At 39.8% G+C, this 14842-nt stretch overlaps 1 protein-coding gene across 9 annotated transcripts in view; it reads left to right on the top strand.

Annotated features, from left to right (window-relative positions):
• The window catches only part of SNCAIP (synuclein alpha interacting protein), a 156059-nt gene that overhangs the window by 69301 nt on the left and 71916 nt on the right, over window positions 1-14842 (top strand). For 8 of the 9 annotated variants that reach the window (XM_074382197.1, XM_074382200.1, XM_074382172.1 and 5 more), the window contains exon 2: window positions 5197-5299. In XM_074382197.1, coding sequence (XP_074238298.1) covers window positions 5243-5299 — 57 coding nt within the window. In that variant the 5' untranslated portion in view covers window positions 5197-5242. Of the gene's footprint in view, window positions 1-5193; window positions 5300-14842 lie in introns of those variants that run through there. The other variant, XM_074382202.1, reaches the window with a different exon arrangement.

Here is a 14842-nt window from a genome sequence, read left to right as displayed (position 1 = left end):
GTGATTATTTTGCATTTTTATATTGAAGAAAGTAAGCACAATATCAGTGTATCAGTGTCCAGGCTTTCAAATTGAAAATTTTTCCCAGTACAAATTTGGCAGGCGTGTATGTGTGAGTGTGTGTGTGTGTGTGTGTGTGTGTGTGTGTGTGTGTGTAGGGGTTCAAGGAGTGGCTGTGTTTTCCCAAGTGCTGATAGATTAAAGAGTAAAGAAATAAGTTGTAATGCAAACCCATTGAAGTTACCTCATCACCGAATGTACTATGCTCATTTATTTTGACAAGTCCAACTTATTTTTAATTAGCAGGCCTCCTAGTATACTGGTAAATGGAGCAATAGTGACTTTGGCAGAAAGGGAGAAATCTGTGTAACATGAGCCTTCAGAATGAGTCCAAGCTGACTCCTTGTAAAATGGAGTGAGGCAATACATTTTTAAAAATTTTTCAGTAGAGCAATTTATGTGATATGTGACTGTAGTCACAAATCAATGAGCCTTTTATGAGCCAAGCACACCAGTATGCGTACCCTAAAATGAGTGTAGTTTCTCAAGGAAATTTTGTTGGCCACTGTACGCTTTTTCCAGTGATGCTGCCATTATGTAACAGATTTTTGGAAGTCTTCATTTGGAATTATTTTCAAAGTCAGTTTTCAAGTCACAACAAAAAAAATTAAAAATACCACCTGAGTCTCATAATACTAGGGTGGCAAGGAGGCTATTTTTTAAATTACTTGTCTATTTTTGTATTATGCAATTTGGGTCTCAGTTACTTTGAACTCTCTCCCAAAAGGAAACTTCCATGGAAGGAAGCAGTTGGGCCATCACTGAGGTCACTCGTGAGAAGGTGACATGGTGTTGATAGACCCATTATGGGCATAAGCCCCTCACACACACTTTAATAGGCACTAGAGGGACTTCTGTTCTTGGCAGTTTATAAGAACTCTGTGAGAGAAGGGAAAGTCCCACAACCATTGTGGATAGTTGATGCTGTTTGTTTTACTCTTTATCTCTGAAAGCTGGGCATCCGTTTGGAATTTGAGTAAGGTTTCTCCCAGTGCCATGGGCACATCCAAAGAAGAGAGCCAAGCTGTCATCAGCAGCTTCTGCACAGTATATAGTTCTCAGCAGCCTGGCCCTGTGTCCCCACATTCTAATCTGTTTCTTCTTTCCCTCTCTATCAATTTTCCTACCCAAATTGGGAGAGCTAAACCATTGAAAAATGTCTCCTTCACCTTTCTCTACTCACCCTCTCCTGAATCTCACCTCTCCACACTTCAAAAAAGCAGTGTAAACACATAACACACCTGCCTAAATAAATAACAAATTAAAAATTGTTTAAAAGAAATGGGATGATTTTAATCAGTGGACAATACTTACCGTGGATAGATCTTGAAAGAGGTGTGCTGTGAGAAGAGGGGCTTACATGCAGAAGAAAGCCCCTGAGAGACCTTAGAAAACCTGGGAACAAGTGATTGTAGCTTGTAGAGTCAGGGTGGATGGCACAGGGGAGAAGTTCAGATTCACAAATGACTAAGTCTAAAAGGGACCTAATGCCAACCATAAGCATAGTAATAAAAATCCTACATAAAGGGTTTTAAGCTGGCCTGTCCTTTATGGAAAGCCTAAAAAATATATTTTGCTTAGGTATAACCCCACTCTTGTTAGTCTGAGTTGGGTTGGCTCTCTTGCCTCCAGGGTGCCAGTCTGGGCCAGACAGGGGATGTCTTCAGGACTTTTTCTGGGTTTGCGCTTGGCATGGCTTCCCCTCATTCCTTTGGAGTCACAGCAGAGCAATGTTACCATGTAAATCCACACTAATCACAACAAAGAAGAACCCTTCCTTCCTCCAGTTGTAATGTGAAGGAAACATAATCCCCACCTCGTAACATTTTATTATGTTTGTGAAGGTTTTTTTTTCCTGGTGCTAAGAGATAAAGTGGACATTCCATGAAAGCACAAATCGTGATGTGCCAGTAGTTTATTTGTAAGAAATTTTATTTTGTTACTGTTGTGTTATGAGAATTTAAAACAATTTCAGAATACAAATGAAGTCAACATTTTTGGCAGGAGGTACCAATACAAAATTGGGGGTAATGGTGGTACTTATTGTTTAATGCTGAATTCCTTTGAAGGGCCAAACACTCAAATGTCCCCAAGGCATATCGATAAGTAGAGTCCCCTCGGAGGGGCTCCAGGGAACTGGGGAGCGCAGGCCCCATGGACAGGTAGAAGCAGCTGTGACTCAGTTCTAGCCAGTTGTTTGTTCCCATGGGGACTGCAGACCCCTGTTGCCAGAGCTTCAGGTATTTAAAACAAAGCCAGAAATCCAGAATTTTATGTGAAATCACCCAAGGTCTGCAAGTTGGCAACTGATTCAATTTTTTTTTTTTTTTTTAACACTGCTGGGGTCAAACAAATCACATCTGTTGGCCAGATTCAGCTCACAGGCCTCCAACGCATGCCCTCTGTAGCTGTGCTTTCTGTTAAAGCACGTTTGTCATGGGTCTGAAAGGAGGCTTATTGGTTTCCATAGTGGACTGGTGTGTGGAGTGGGAGGTGTCAGAAGAGCAGGATGAGAAAAGCGACCACAATTCACCTCAGTGTCCTTATCATGTTTGATTATTTGCAGCAGCTACTCTAACCTGACCTTATTGACTCCCATCTTGTCCCTGATTTCTTAGAAGAGAGTGCCTGAGAGTGTCAGGGGCTTGGTGGAAGGGCAGATGAAAGAAGAGGAGGCATTGTATTGGCCACTGGGACAACTGCAGACTCACTCTTACCTGTAAAGAAGCAGTTAATGTTGGGGATGTAGCCAGGATTGGAAAACCACGGGGATTTCTGCACATTATAATTGAGAATGTAAACACTCTCAAAGTGGCACCCTGAAAAAGACAAGCATTGAAACCAGACAAAAGAAATTGGGTCGTAAACAGAATGAGGCATCTTAAAGGAGATAGTATGTGGAGGCCTGCTGGGAAATAGAGGCAAACTCTAAATGCCTGGGAGCCTTAGTCTAAGGTGGGATCATCCAACCTACAGAAATAAACATGAGCAGTAGCCCAAGACTTCCTATAATGAGCTGCCCCTGCTGTAAGTCTTGTGTTCTTGCCTGTAGAATCAAGAACCCACTACCATCCTGCAAGTACAAATAGAAAGATTTCTGCTTTAATGTCACGAGTTACTATCTCCTGGTTGTGTTCTATTGGAATGGCTACACTCAACTGGATACTGCTCTCTATGCTGTTGGAGCATCTCAAACAGAGGTGCAGTGGTTATTTGTTAATTTGCTTAATTAAGACATATTTGCCTACATTTTATAGTTTCATTTATTTAAAGTTCCATTTGGTTCCCAGCTCCAATGCATATTTTTCTGCTTCATCTTCTCCTATTTCCATGTTCCTGCTGATGCTATGTTTGTACTGTATCCTGACACCCAGCCTGATCTTTGTGTTGTTCACCAAGGCCATGAGAACAGAGTCTGTAAATCAGTAGTTCATCACAGAGTACACATTTAGTGAAAAGAAATTGGTTTGGAAGAAAGTCTTCTAGTGAACATGCTAGAATCCAAAGAGTCTGGATTGTCTCGGAATCCATCACAGTGGAAGAAAAAGTTGTTTTGAGTAACTTTTTAGCAGAGTACATATATTTTCCTCTGAAAAGCTTTGTGAATTAGAAAAATGTGATGTTTTTATACCAAGCAATTTGCTTGATAACCTATTTTTAAATTTCTACAAATAATATGACTTCTGATGTTAAATTTTTTTTTACAAAGTTTTCTTTTTATCGTATACCTTAGTGTGATTTCAGAAGAATTTTTAACATTTGCTAAATGGATAATCTCATTTAAACATGGAAGTAACATCTTAATCCTTCCTTGGATAGACTCTGTATCTACTGTAATTAAGACTGTAAAAATGTTATATACATATGAGGAAAAAAAGGAGTGGAAACAGGGAAGTTAAATCAAGTGATGGGTTTGAGGTAAGGGATGGCAAGTTTTTTTTTTCTGTTTATCATAATTACAACATTTGTAGAGCTTAAAAAAAAAAGAATGGCTCAAAATGGAAAAAAAAAAGCCTCAGAACACATTGTCTTTTAAAAAGTAGATCTTTTTACACTTTCAGTCTTTTATTCGGAAGCCTATTCTCATCAGCCTAAATGTATTTTCACTTTCCACTAATGTACACCTTGCTGTTCAGCGAGATATACCTTGGTTAGAGAATCAAAGAGGGCAAAATGAATTATTTCAGATACTCAAATCTGGGTACATAAGATAATTTATACAATAGGAAAGACAAGTTGCAGGAAACAGAAGCTCATTTTGCTCTCTGAGAGTTGGCTCTGCAGAGGATAACTACACACCAAGGCGTCGTCAGGAGAGCTATATTTCTGCTCTTGACATCTGTAGGTGCCGCTGCCATCGCTGATGGGGGCGATGATAAGTGATGGGAAAATGAAGTGGGAGGTGATGTATCTCAGCGTGACAGATTTAAAGGATTGCCCCAGGCAGCCTTGAGGCAAGAGCTGACTGAAGACGTTCTGGGGCCTGCATCAGGTCACTCTGGCACAGTCAGGCCAAGCTATTTGAGGCAGAGGGCAATGCAATAACTCTGAGGTTTAAATCTGCACTTAGATCCTCTTTCTTTCTTCCTTTTTTTTTGTGTGTGTGAGGTGAACTGGAGGTTGTGCTACAAATTCTAAAATATCCATTACTCTTGGTTAGTGTTATCTGACTCGTGTTATTCTCCTGTGGAGATCCGGTATTCATTGCTCCATGTATAACACCCAAGGATATGCCCACAGGAAACATTTGAAAATGGCTTTCCTAAAATTTCCAGGCTGGCTCCCCATTTCCCAAAGAGTGGCCTTTACCCTGGCTATGGTAAGAGTCAGTGTGAATTCTAATGGTGATTCTAGGGGGAGATTCTGACCCAAGTTACTGTTCTGGCAAAGACAGGCACAAACCAAGTAAAGCAAAGGACTTTGGGTTACCACAGGGGAGCCACCCTGGGGACCATGGAAATGCTGTGCTTACTGCTTCTGGAAAGCCAGGCTACAGACAGTTGAAGGGTGGAAATATGCTCCAAGGCAACACTAGCACCCACTATCCCTTCGCATTTTATTTGTTTAAATATAAACATTATTTTTGGTTGTAAAACAGCTTTTTTTGCCTTTCTCTTCTGCTTCTGTCTCGTTCAGGAATTTATAAGCATTTGACCATACTCAAAATGTGCAAGGAAGAATAATGGAAGCCCCTGAATACCTTGATTTGGATGAAATTGACTTTAGTGATGACATATCTGTAAGTATTCCTGTATGCAAGAAATGCTTTCAAGATACTCTGCCTTCAACTTCATAGTCTACTTTCTCTATTTTGGTCTGTGTATTCTCTGCTCTTCTGACTGCATTTAGAAATTGACAGCAGAAATCCTGTGTGGCAGACTTGGTGTGGTTTTGGAGGATCTCTTAGACCAAGAAGTAGATCTCACCTGAGTGTGTGAGTTTTGGAAGACCAGGCATTTAACTTCACTGAGCCTTTCATTCCTAATGTGTTCCAATGTTGTAAAAATTATTGATTGAGAATACTTATAAAATGTCTGCATAGAAAATCAAACACCATATATTCTCACTCATAGGTGGGTATTGAACAATGAGAACACATGGACACAGGGAGGGAAACACTACACACTGGGGTCCGTTGGGGGGAAATGGGGGAGGGGCGGGGGGGTGGGGAGGTGGGAAGAGATAGCATGGGGAGAAATGACAGATACAGGTGAGGGGATGGAAGGCAGCAAACCACACTGCCAAGTGTGTACCTATGCAACAATCTTGCATGTTCATCACATGTACCCCAAAACCTAAAATGCAAAAAAAAAAAAAAAATGTCTGCATATAGTAGGCACTTTCATAGAGTTAATTTCAGATTCTCTTACGTGGCTGGCTGTTCCACAGCCAGAATTTTCTAGAGTTCACAGGGACACTGACTAAAGAGAAGCCAAGTGGGAATTTATTAATTGATCAACAATAAAAGGAGTCCTTTCAATTGCCATAGGTACCAAAGCACAGATTGTAAGCTTGTTTGGAACGGTAAAGAAAATTCATGCATTGATAAGAACTGTACTAGCTGACCTTTGAGGTCCTGCTTTATCCTGTAATGCTGTGGGCTAATGAGTCTCTTCATTCCCATAACAGCCACAGACTTCCTGCTGCTTAACTCAGGGCTGCTTGGAATGAATTGTCTACATTCATCTTGCTTTGAGCTGTTTGTGCCTTATCCAGGACCACATAATCAATTCTGCTACACCAGCAAGCATGTTGGCCTCAAGTGCCCCAGTAAAACTGGCTAACTCTCACAGTATGTGATGAGAAAGTTGCTGTTTCTGAGCTAGCCATGTAATTTTTCTTTCCAGGACCTTCAGGCTCACAACTTCTAACCTTATCTTCTATGGATCTCTCAGGGCCTGGAGCTTTGGGTCACCACTCAAAGTCACCACTTTAAAATTGTCTCAAAATGATGAACATACTTTATCATGCCTCTAGTAGTGGTATATTCATCTACTTTACTCCTTACCTTGAAGTAAAATATGCATAATGTACACAAGAATTGGATTACTGGGATGAGTTTGATAAATCACCTGTTTTATACAACCTTGGATGAGTCTTTTTTTTTGTACCAGAGAAATTTGAATTCAGCATTTGCCTGTTTCAGCTTCAAGACAATTTTTATTAGTCCTCATTAAGACCCATGTGAAGTGATGTGAAGTAAGCTTCTTCCTTCCCATGAGATATGTATATATATATCTCCCCCCGCCGCTCCTCTCCCTCTCTTTTTAAGTCACTGTGCTTGACTAGGAAGTATTCAAAGCAAGGTTCTTTTATGATAACTCCCCTCAAAGTATTTTGAGCATTGTGGGAAGAAGCAAGGAATGTGAATGATAGCATGGGTGTGTGTAGGTAGGATGAAAGGTGTTATAGAAAGGAAAACTGTGTTATGATTGGGAATTGAGTGGTAGCTCTCTGAGCTTTGATAGTAATGTTGTGTTTTAAAAGCAAAGGCTTTGAAAGCAGTCAGCCGGGGCTCCTACGTTGTTCTGACCTTTACTGGCTGAATAGCACATTAACTTCACCTTTCTGAGATACACTTAAGGTTGTTTTGAAGATTAAGTAAAATAACAATATATGTGAAACACTTAGCTTGGCACACAATAAGTTCCTCTTAAAAATGGTAGCTTTTGTTTTTATTTCAATGAATAATACAATAATATTTATATGACCAATGGTGAAGAAAGAACTCAAGGGAAAAGACTAGGCATAAAGTCAAGATTTTTTTTTTAATACAACAGAGCAGTTGTATTTACAGAAGAATCATCTGGCAGCAGCCCATAATTTTGATGAATTAGCAATCTTTACTTGAAAGATAATAAAATACATTAAGAAATAACTGAAACCATTTAGCAAACTAGGCTACAGGATTATGCAATAGTTGAGTGTCTATAACTTGACCATTCTAAAACATAAACAAAGATATCCATCTGTAATTGTGTAACTGCTCCCAAAATTTCCCTCCTAAACATGTTTCTACTGTTTGGTTCTTTAACCTGCATTTAAAATTATATCAGATTCTGAAACTGCATAGAATTGAAATTCTGTGAAATTTCATAGAATTGATGAAACAATAATAATAATAGCTAACATTTATTGAACATTTACCATGGGGCATGCCTTATCTTGGTTAATCCTCACAGCAATTTTTTAAGTTACTGTTACTATCTTCAGTTTACAGATGAGGAAACTGTAACATGAAGATTTGATATAATTCGTCCAGGGTCACCCAGCTGGTTAGGAATACTCCGTGTCCAAAGTATTACTTGTAGCCACAACATTTTACTGCTTCTCCAGGATAAACATAGTTTATGGTTCACATCAGGGGAAATTTTACCTGCTCCATCCCTACCCCAGAAACATTAGTAATACCAGGAGACACATTTTGTTATCATACTGGGGAGATACTACTAGCATCTAGTGGATAGAGACCAGAGAGGCTTCTAAACATCCTGCAGTGCACAGTACAATCCCCTGCAATAAGAATTGTCTAGCCCCAAAAAAATGTCAGTAGTACTGAGGTTAAGAAATCTTAGTCTATTTAAATCCACTTGAAACTGAAGAAGCTCTACTTTGGCAACGTCAACAACGTCTACAATAGATTATTTTATCATAATTTAGTATGATCCAGACTTCATACCTTAATGAAGCCAGAATCATAATTGTTCTTACTTAATGATTATGTGGGAAAAGAACTGGAGATAACCTCTTAAATACTGAAATAATTGTTCTCAGGCTATTTAGGTAAACTAGGAACAGTGACTGTTACAGTTTCTTTAAGAGCTAAATGGAGATTATTCAAATGCTAAGATTGAAAAGTGAAGATGTGTTTAACATACTAATTCACTGGCATAAAAAGAAATGTAGTTTCCTGTGAACATGCTTTATTTTATTTTATTTTTTTTAGGATGCCATAAAGCTCCATCTCTGACAGCCCTTAAGCCTCTTTCCTTGTTAAGTAGCAGGAGGGGGAGGAAACTGTACATTACATCTGAAAAAGATGTTTATGAAAACGATGCTCAGGTTTAAAGCTCTTCTCCTTACTCTCCAGCTATAGCCCTATTACATAGTCTAGGCTTTCTGTTCCATGGTTTTTCCCTCTGGTCATGAGCCTGGTTCTTGCTTTAATTAAAGCACAAGATGTATATTGGTAGAAAAAACAACTAGAACTTTTTTTGCCTTTATTTAATGAGAGAAAACACAGCAACTAATTTATTTTGAAGTTTCCCAGACTAGAAAATAACGCACATCCTTCGTAAAACACAAAGTTTAAACTATGCATTCTTGTAATCCTGCCATCTAAAAGGGCAGAACATTCTGCAATAGCTGCAGGTCTGCAAGGGAGAGATGATGATACATAAGCACAAAGGCTGAAAGCAAAGTTTTTCTGTCACTATGAATGTGTTCACAGATTTCTCTCTATTCCTTTGGAGGCCAGTTCACTGTATCTTAAAAATGAAAACCCTCTGGAATTCTTTGGAGCTATGGTGTCTTTATTTTATTAATAGAGGCCAGTATGGCGCTCTTAAAAATAGTTTCACACACAGTACTAAATAAAGCAGATATTGAACTCTGGATTTCCTGAAGAGCTCACTCAGCCACCATCTACCCATTGGCTGTGCCTCACACTGAGATAAACTCTTGAAGTAAGTTATCTTGTTCAGGCCTCACACATCAGCTTTGCGAGACAAGCTCTGTTTTTATTCCTTTTGGCAGATGAGAAAATTGGGGCTTAGAGAGCTTGTCTGACATTCACAAGGTTTTAGAGCCAGGACTTAAATCAGAACTATGTAGCCACTTTACTCCTCCCCATCTAAACAACGTAGCTTAGTAGAAGTTTCTCTAGACCGGTCATCTCACCCATCACTATCCCTGATGGGCACTGCAGCAATTACAAATTGTTTTCTGGAAGTAAAGGAATTGATAGACATTATAAATAAGTAAAATTAAACCAGTGAATGAGAATTTAAGCAAATCCTTTAATTTTACTGTATCTCACATTCCCATCTTTTAAATGACAGTATCTCAACTTATGACCCTGGATTTTATGAAGAAAACATGACAATTTATATATACGTATTGATCATGTAAACATACACATATACATAAACATATGTACACACAAGTATATACAAACACTCATACAGGTACATAGCTACATATATACACATACATGTAAATATTTATACATATGTATACATAGATACACATACAAATAGAAGTAAAAGAAATATTCTGTTGCCTTTCTGTGTCACTCTAACTGCAACTTTGATGGAAGTTGACTTTTTTGGCTATTGCATAAACAGTTTTTTGGTCCAGGTCAAATGAGATCAAGATAATACTTATCCTTCCACTTTTCAATCCTCTTTGGTCAAAGCCTTTGCAACCTAGAGTAATAGCACGAAATTATGTAGGTTCATTTTCCTAAGGTGCGTGAACCACTGTCTGATAGAAAAATTAATTCTTATGGTAAACTAATCTCACTTTCAGTGAGTTTTTATATTTTTCTATCACACAGACTGTGTAGCATTTTTACTAAAAATGCCTACCCACTTCTGTTTTGTGTGCATTCCTTTTACTCAATTCAATCACCTGATGCTTCCCCAGATTTTGTTACATTTTGAGAGAGACTCATTTCAAATAGACTCAGGCAATGAGCTGGCATGGGAAAATAATACAGCTTAGGTGTGAAAAAGAGTATAAAAGTATTCAAGGTACAAAGAACCTGGCTTGCCTTTCTCTCTAGCAAGGAATCTACTGAGTAAGATGGACCCTCTTGTACTTTCTTCTGTACCTTGTAGAAGGTGACCAACACTTTCATGTGACCTCTGAGTGGCTCAATCCCTTCTTCACTGTCTCTGTCTATAAGCCCTGCCCTTCGTAGCAGTCACCCTGTCCTTATTCATATGGAAACCTTGTTTAGTGCTTCTCAGTGTGATCTAGTTTCAGCAACTGTCCAGAAAACTTCAGCTTTATGCAGTGTTTTTTTTTTTGTAATATCCTGCATTCGAGTCTAAATTGCCTCTCATTCTTCCCTTTTCCAACTCAGCATCATCAGAAATCTCACACCTTGTTCTAACATCGTATGCCATATGTGTTATCTTGTTTTTCTTAACACCTGCCAGAAAATGAATTATGAATCATTTAATCCAGAAAAAGATGAGTTACCTTTTGATATTCTATTGTTAGTGTTAGATCCCAGGACTAGAATCCAGGTTCCCAAACTCGAAATCTTGGACTGGACACCTCTGCCAGAGAAGGTAGAGCATAACTCTACAAATAGAGTGATTTCTAAGAAGAATGAACAGCCACTGGATTTTTTTAAATTTTTCCTTGTTACTCTGCAGATAGTCCTGAAAGTTCTTATCTTGCCTGATAGTCAATAGAAATTATTAGATTGACTATGCAGATTGTTGACAGAAACTGTTTACCTTTTCATCACAATTAGCTTTTATGCTAATCTAGTCAACAAGTATTTACTAAGCATTAATAGAGTGCCAGGCTTGGTTCTAACCTTGGGGTCACACAGACTTGCTGTGCTCTCAAAGTGTGTATAGTATGCTGTGTTAATAATTAAGCACATTGTCTGGGTGTGGTGTTCACGCCTGTAATCCCAACACTTTGGGAGGCTGAGGTGGGTGGATCACGAGGTCAAGATATCGAGACCATCCTGGCCAACATGGTGAAGCCCCGTCTCTACTAAAAATACAAAAAAATTAGCTGGGCATGATGGTGCATGCCTGAGTCCCAGCTACTTGGGAGGCAGAGGCAGGAAAATGCTTGAAACCAGAAAATGGAAGTTTTAGTGAGCCGGGATTGCACCACTGCACTCCAGCCTGGTGACAGGGCAAGACTCAGTTTCAAAAAAAAAAAAAAAAAATTAAGTACATTATGAAATGTTAGATTAACTTCATGGTAGGTCACATTTGATTATAATACTAAACTCTGTTCTTGGCAATGAGTCCTTATATTTTGACAGTGATTGATTATTGGCTCACAATTAAAAATAGGCTATCACTGAAATTGAACAAGGTTTATGACTGGCCATCTGCTCTGCTACAACATGCATTTTTCTTGTAATTCTTTTGTCATTCGCAATTTTTGCTTCTAGAATTGTGATTATTTTGGCTTCATTTAAAAATGCTCATTTTGATACTTTTAAATATAAATAATAATATAATTGCTAACATTTATTGAACACTTACTGTGCATCAGACACTCTTCTCAGATTTTATATTACTAGTTCATAACCCTCCCAGACATACCATAATGAAGGTACAGTCAGACACCTGTTTTTACCAATGAAGAAACTGATATACAGAGGTTAACTAAGATTAATTGGCTAGACAATGGTGAAGTGAGGATATAATGCAGGTAGTCTGATTCTAGAATCCATGTTTGTAATCACTGCATTGAGAATCACTTCTTCTGGGCCCCATGGTCACCTCTGGTTTACCCAGTTCAGGTAGGTCTCTTCTCCATTTATGTCCACTTCTTATACAATAGAAGGAGGGCATTCGATACTGTGATCTCACTACATTTATCAAGTGGATCTTCATCTCTTGCCTTACTACACATTATATTAATTAAATTAGTATTGCAATAGAGTAGTTCCTGATGTACTCTTAAAATGGTCAAAAGAGTTACTGAGTTTTTTCAAATACTAACCACAATTAACATAAAATATTTAAAAAAAATAAAAATAAAAAAAACCTCGAGGGAGGGATCCAAGATGGCTGAATGGGAACAGCTCAGGATTGCAGCTCCCAGTGAAAGCATGGAGAGTGAGAGTGAGTGGATGCCGCATTTCTAGATGGATTTTTATTGCCCACAGACCAGGAGATTCCCAGCCAGAGGAGATTCCCCACCGGTCGCCAGCCCAGCTGGTTTGGCCTGCACAGCTGTTTTGCCAGCGCCCTGGCGTGGCAGTTCTCCATACAAATTACACAGGTCTGAGGGCCATTTTAGCTGGCGATTGGAGCTCTGGGAAGGCAGAGTCACCCATTCACCTGATTAAAAAGGGGACTGAAACAGGAAGCCAGACCAGGAGATTCCCAGGCAAAAAAGTGCCACGAATCTCAGCACCACTGTTTCCGTCTGTGCGGTGGGTCACCACATGGGAAATCACACAGATCCCAGCGCCTTTTCAACAGGCAACTGGAACACCTGGGAGACAGTCAACCATTCAACTAAAAAAAAAAAGGCTCTGAGGCAGGGAGCCAGGTGATCAGGCTTGGCTGGTCCCAACCCCACAAAAAAACAGCAGTCAGAAATGCTCTGGATTGAGAGTTTCACAGCAAGCACAGCTGAACCCAGGATGGTCCAGCTCTATGGGGGAGGGGTGTCCACCATTACCAAGGCAGTTCACCACTATGGAGGTAGTTTGCCATTGCTGAGGCAGCCCACCATTGCCAAGGCAGCCCACCATTACAGAGAGAGTCTGCCATTATAGAGGTGGGCTGCCATTGCAGAGGCAGTTCTAACTACACCTGTATGAACAGGACAGCAGGGAAGTTCACACAGCAGCTAGGTGGAGCCCACAGGAGCTCAGCAAAGCCTCTGCAGGCTGACAGTGACTAGGCTGCCTCTTCACTGGGCAGGGCAGCCCTGAAAAAAGGCAGCAGCACAACAGAAACTCATAAATAAAGCCCTAACTCCCTGGGACAGAGCACCTGGGGGAAAAAAAAGCTGGGGGGCGGGGGGCAGATTATGAGTTCTGCAGCAGCAGACTTAAATGTACCTGCCCAGCAGCTCTGAATGAACAATAGAGCTCACAGCTCAGCACTTGAGCTCCTATAAAGGACAGACTGCTCCTCAAGCAGCTCCCTGACCCCTGTATATCCAAAGAGTCACCTCATAAAAAGAGAGCTGAGACTGACATCTGGCAGGTATCCTTCTGAGACAAAGATAGAAGAAGAAACTGGCAGCAACCTTTACTTTTCTGCAGCCACTGCAGGTGATCCTCCAGTAAGCAGGGCCTGGAGTGTACCTCAGCAGTCCTACAGCAGAGGGGCCAGACTGTTAGAAGGAAAACTAAGAAACAGAAAGAGATAACTTCATCATCAACAAACTGGATGTCTACTCAGAGACCCAATCTGAAAGTCAACAACTACAAAGATGACAGGTGGATAAATCCACAAAGATGGTAAGAAACCAGTGCAAAAAGGATGAAAATATCTGAAACCAGAAGGCCTCTCCTCCTACAAGGGATCACAACTCCTCACCAGCAAAGGAACAAGGCTGGATGGACAATGAGTATGATGAATTGACAGAATCAGACTTCAGCAGGTGGGTAATAAGAAACTTCTGTGAGCTAAAAGAACATATTCTAACCCAATGCAAAGAAACTAAGAAACTTGAAAAAAGATTTGACGAAATGCTAACAAGAATAAACAACTTAGAAAGGAATATAAGTGAATTGATGGAGCTCAAAAACACAACACGAGAACTTCACGAAGCATACACAACTTCCTACAGCCAAATTGGCCAAGCAGAAGAAAGGATATCAGATGTCGAAGATCAACTCAATGAAATAAAACGAGAAGGCAAGATTAGAGAAAAAAGGGTAAAAAGAATGAACAAAGTCTCCAAGAAATATGGGACTATGTGAAAAGACCTAATCTACATTTGATAGGTGTACCTAAATGTGACAGAGAGAATGAATCCAAGCTGAAAAATACTCTTCAGGATATTATCCAGGAAAACTTCCCCAACCTAGCAAGGCAGGCCAATATTCAAGTCCAGGAAATACAGAGAACACCACAAAGATATTCCTCAAGAAGAGCAACCCCAAGGCGTATAATCGTCAGATTCACCAGGGTTGAAATGAAGGAGAAAATGCTAAGGGCAGCCAGAGAGAAAGGTCAGGTTACCCACAAAGGAAAGCCCATCAGACTCAAAGCAGATCTCTCAGCAGAAACCCTACAAGCCAGAAGAGAGTAGGGGCCAATATTAAACATCCTTAAAGAAAAGAACTTTCAATCCAAAATTTCATATCCAGCCAAACTAAGCTTCATAAGTAAAGGAAAAATAAAATCCTTTCCAAACAAGCAAGTACTCAGAGATTTCATCACCACCAGGCCTCCTTTACAAGAGCTCCTGAAAGAAGCACAAAACATAGAAAGGAACAACCAGTACCAGCCACTCCAAAAACATACCAAATGTTAAAGAGCATCAACACAATGAAGAAACTGCATCAACTAACGCGCAAAACAGCCAGCTAGCATCAAAATGGCAGGATCAA

Source organism: Saimiri boliviensis, chromosome 1, assembly GCF_048565385.1.
Source record: "Saimiri boliviensis isolate mSaiBol1 chromosome 1, mSaiBol1.pri, whole genome shotgun sequence".
Taxonomy (NCBI): Eukaryota; Metazoa; Chordata; class Mammalia; order Primates; family Cebidae; genus Saimiri; species Saimiri boliviensis.
The sequence above is the reverse complement of the archived record's forward strand: the minus strand, read 5'-3'. Positions and strand labels throughout refer to the sequence as shown.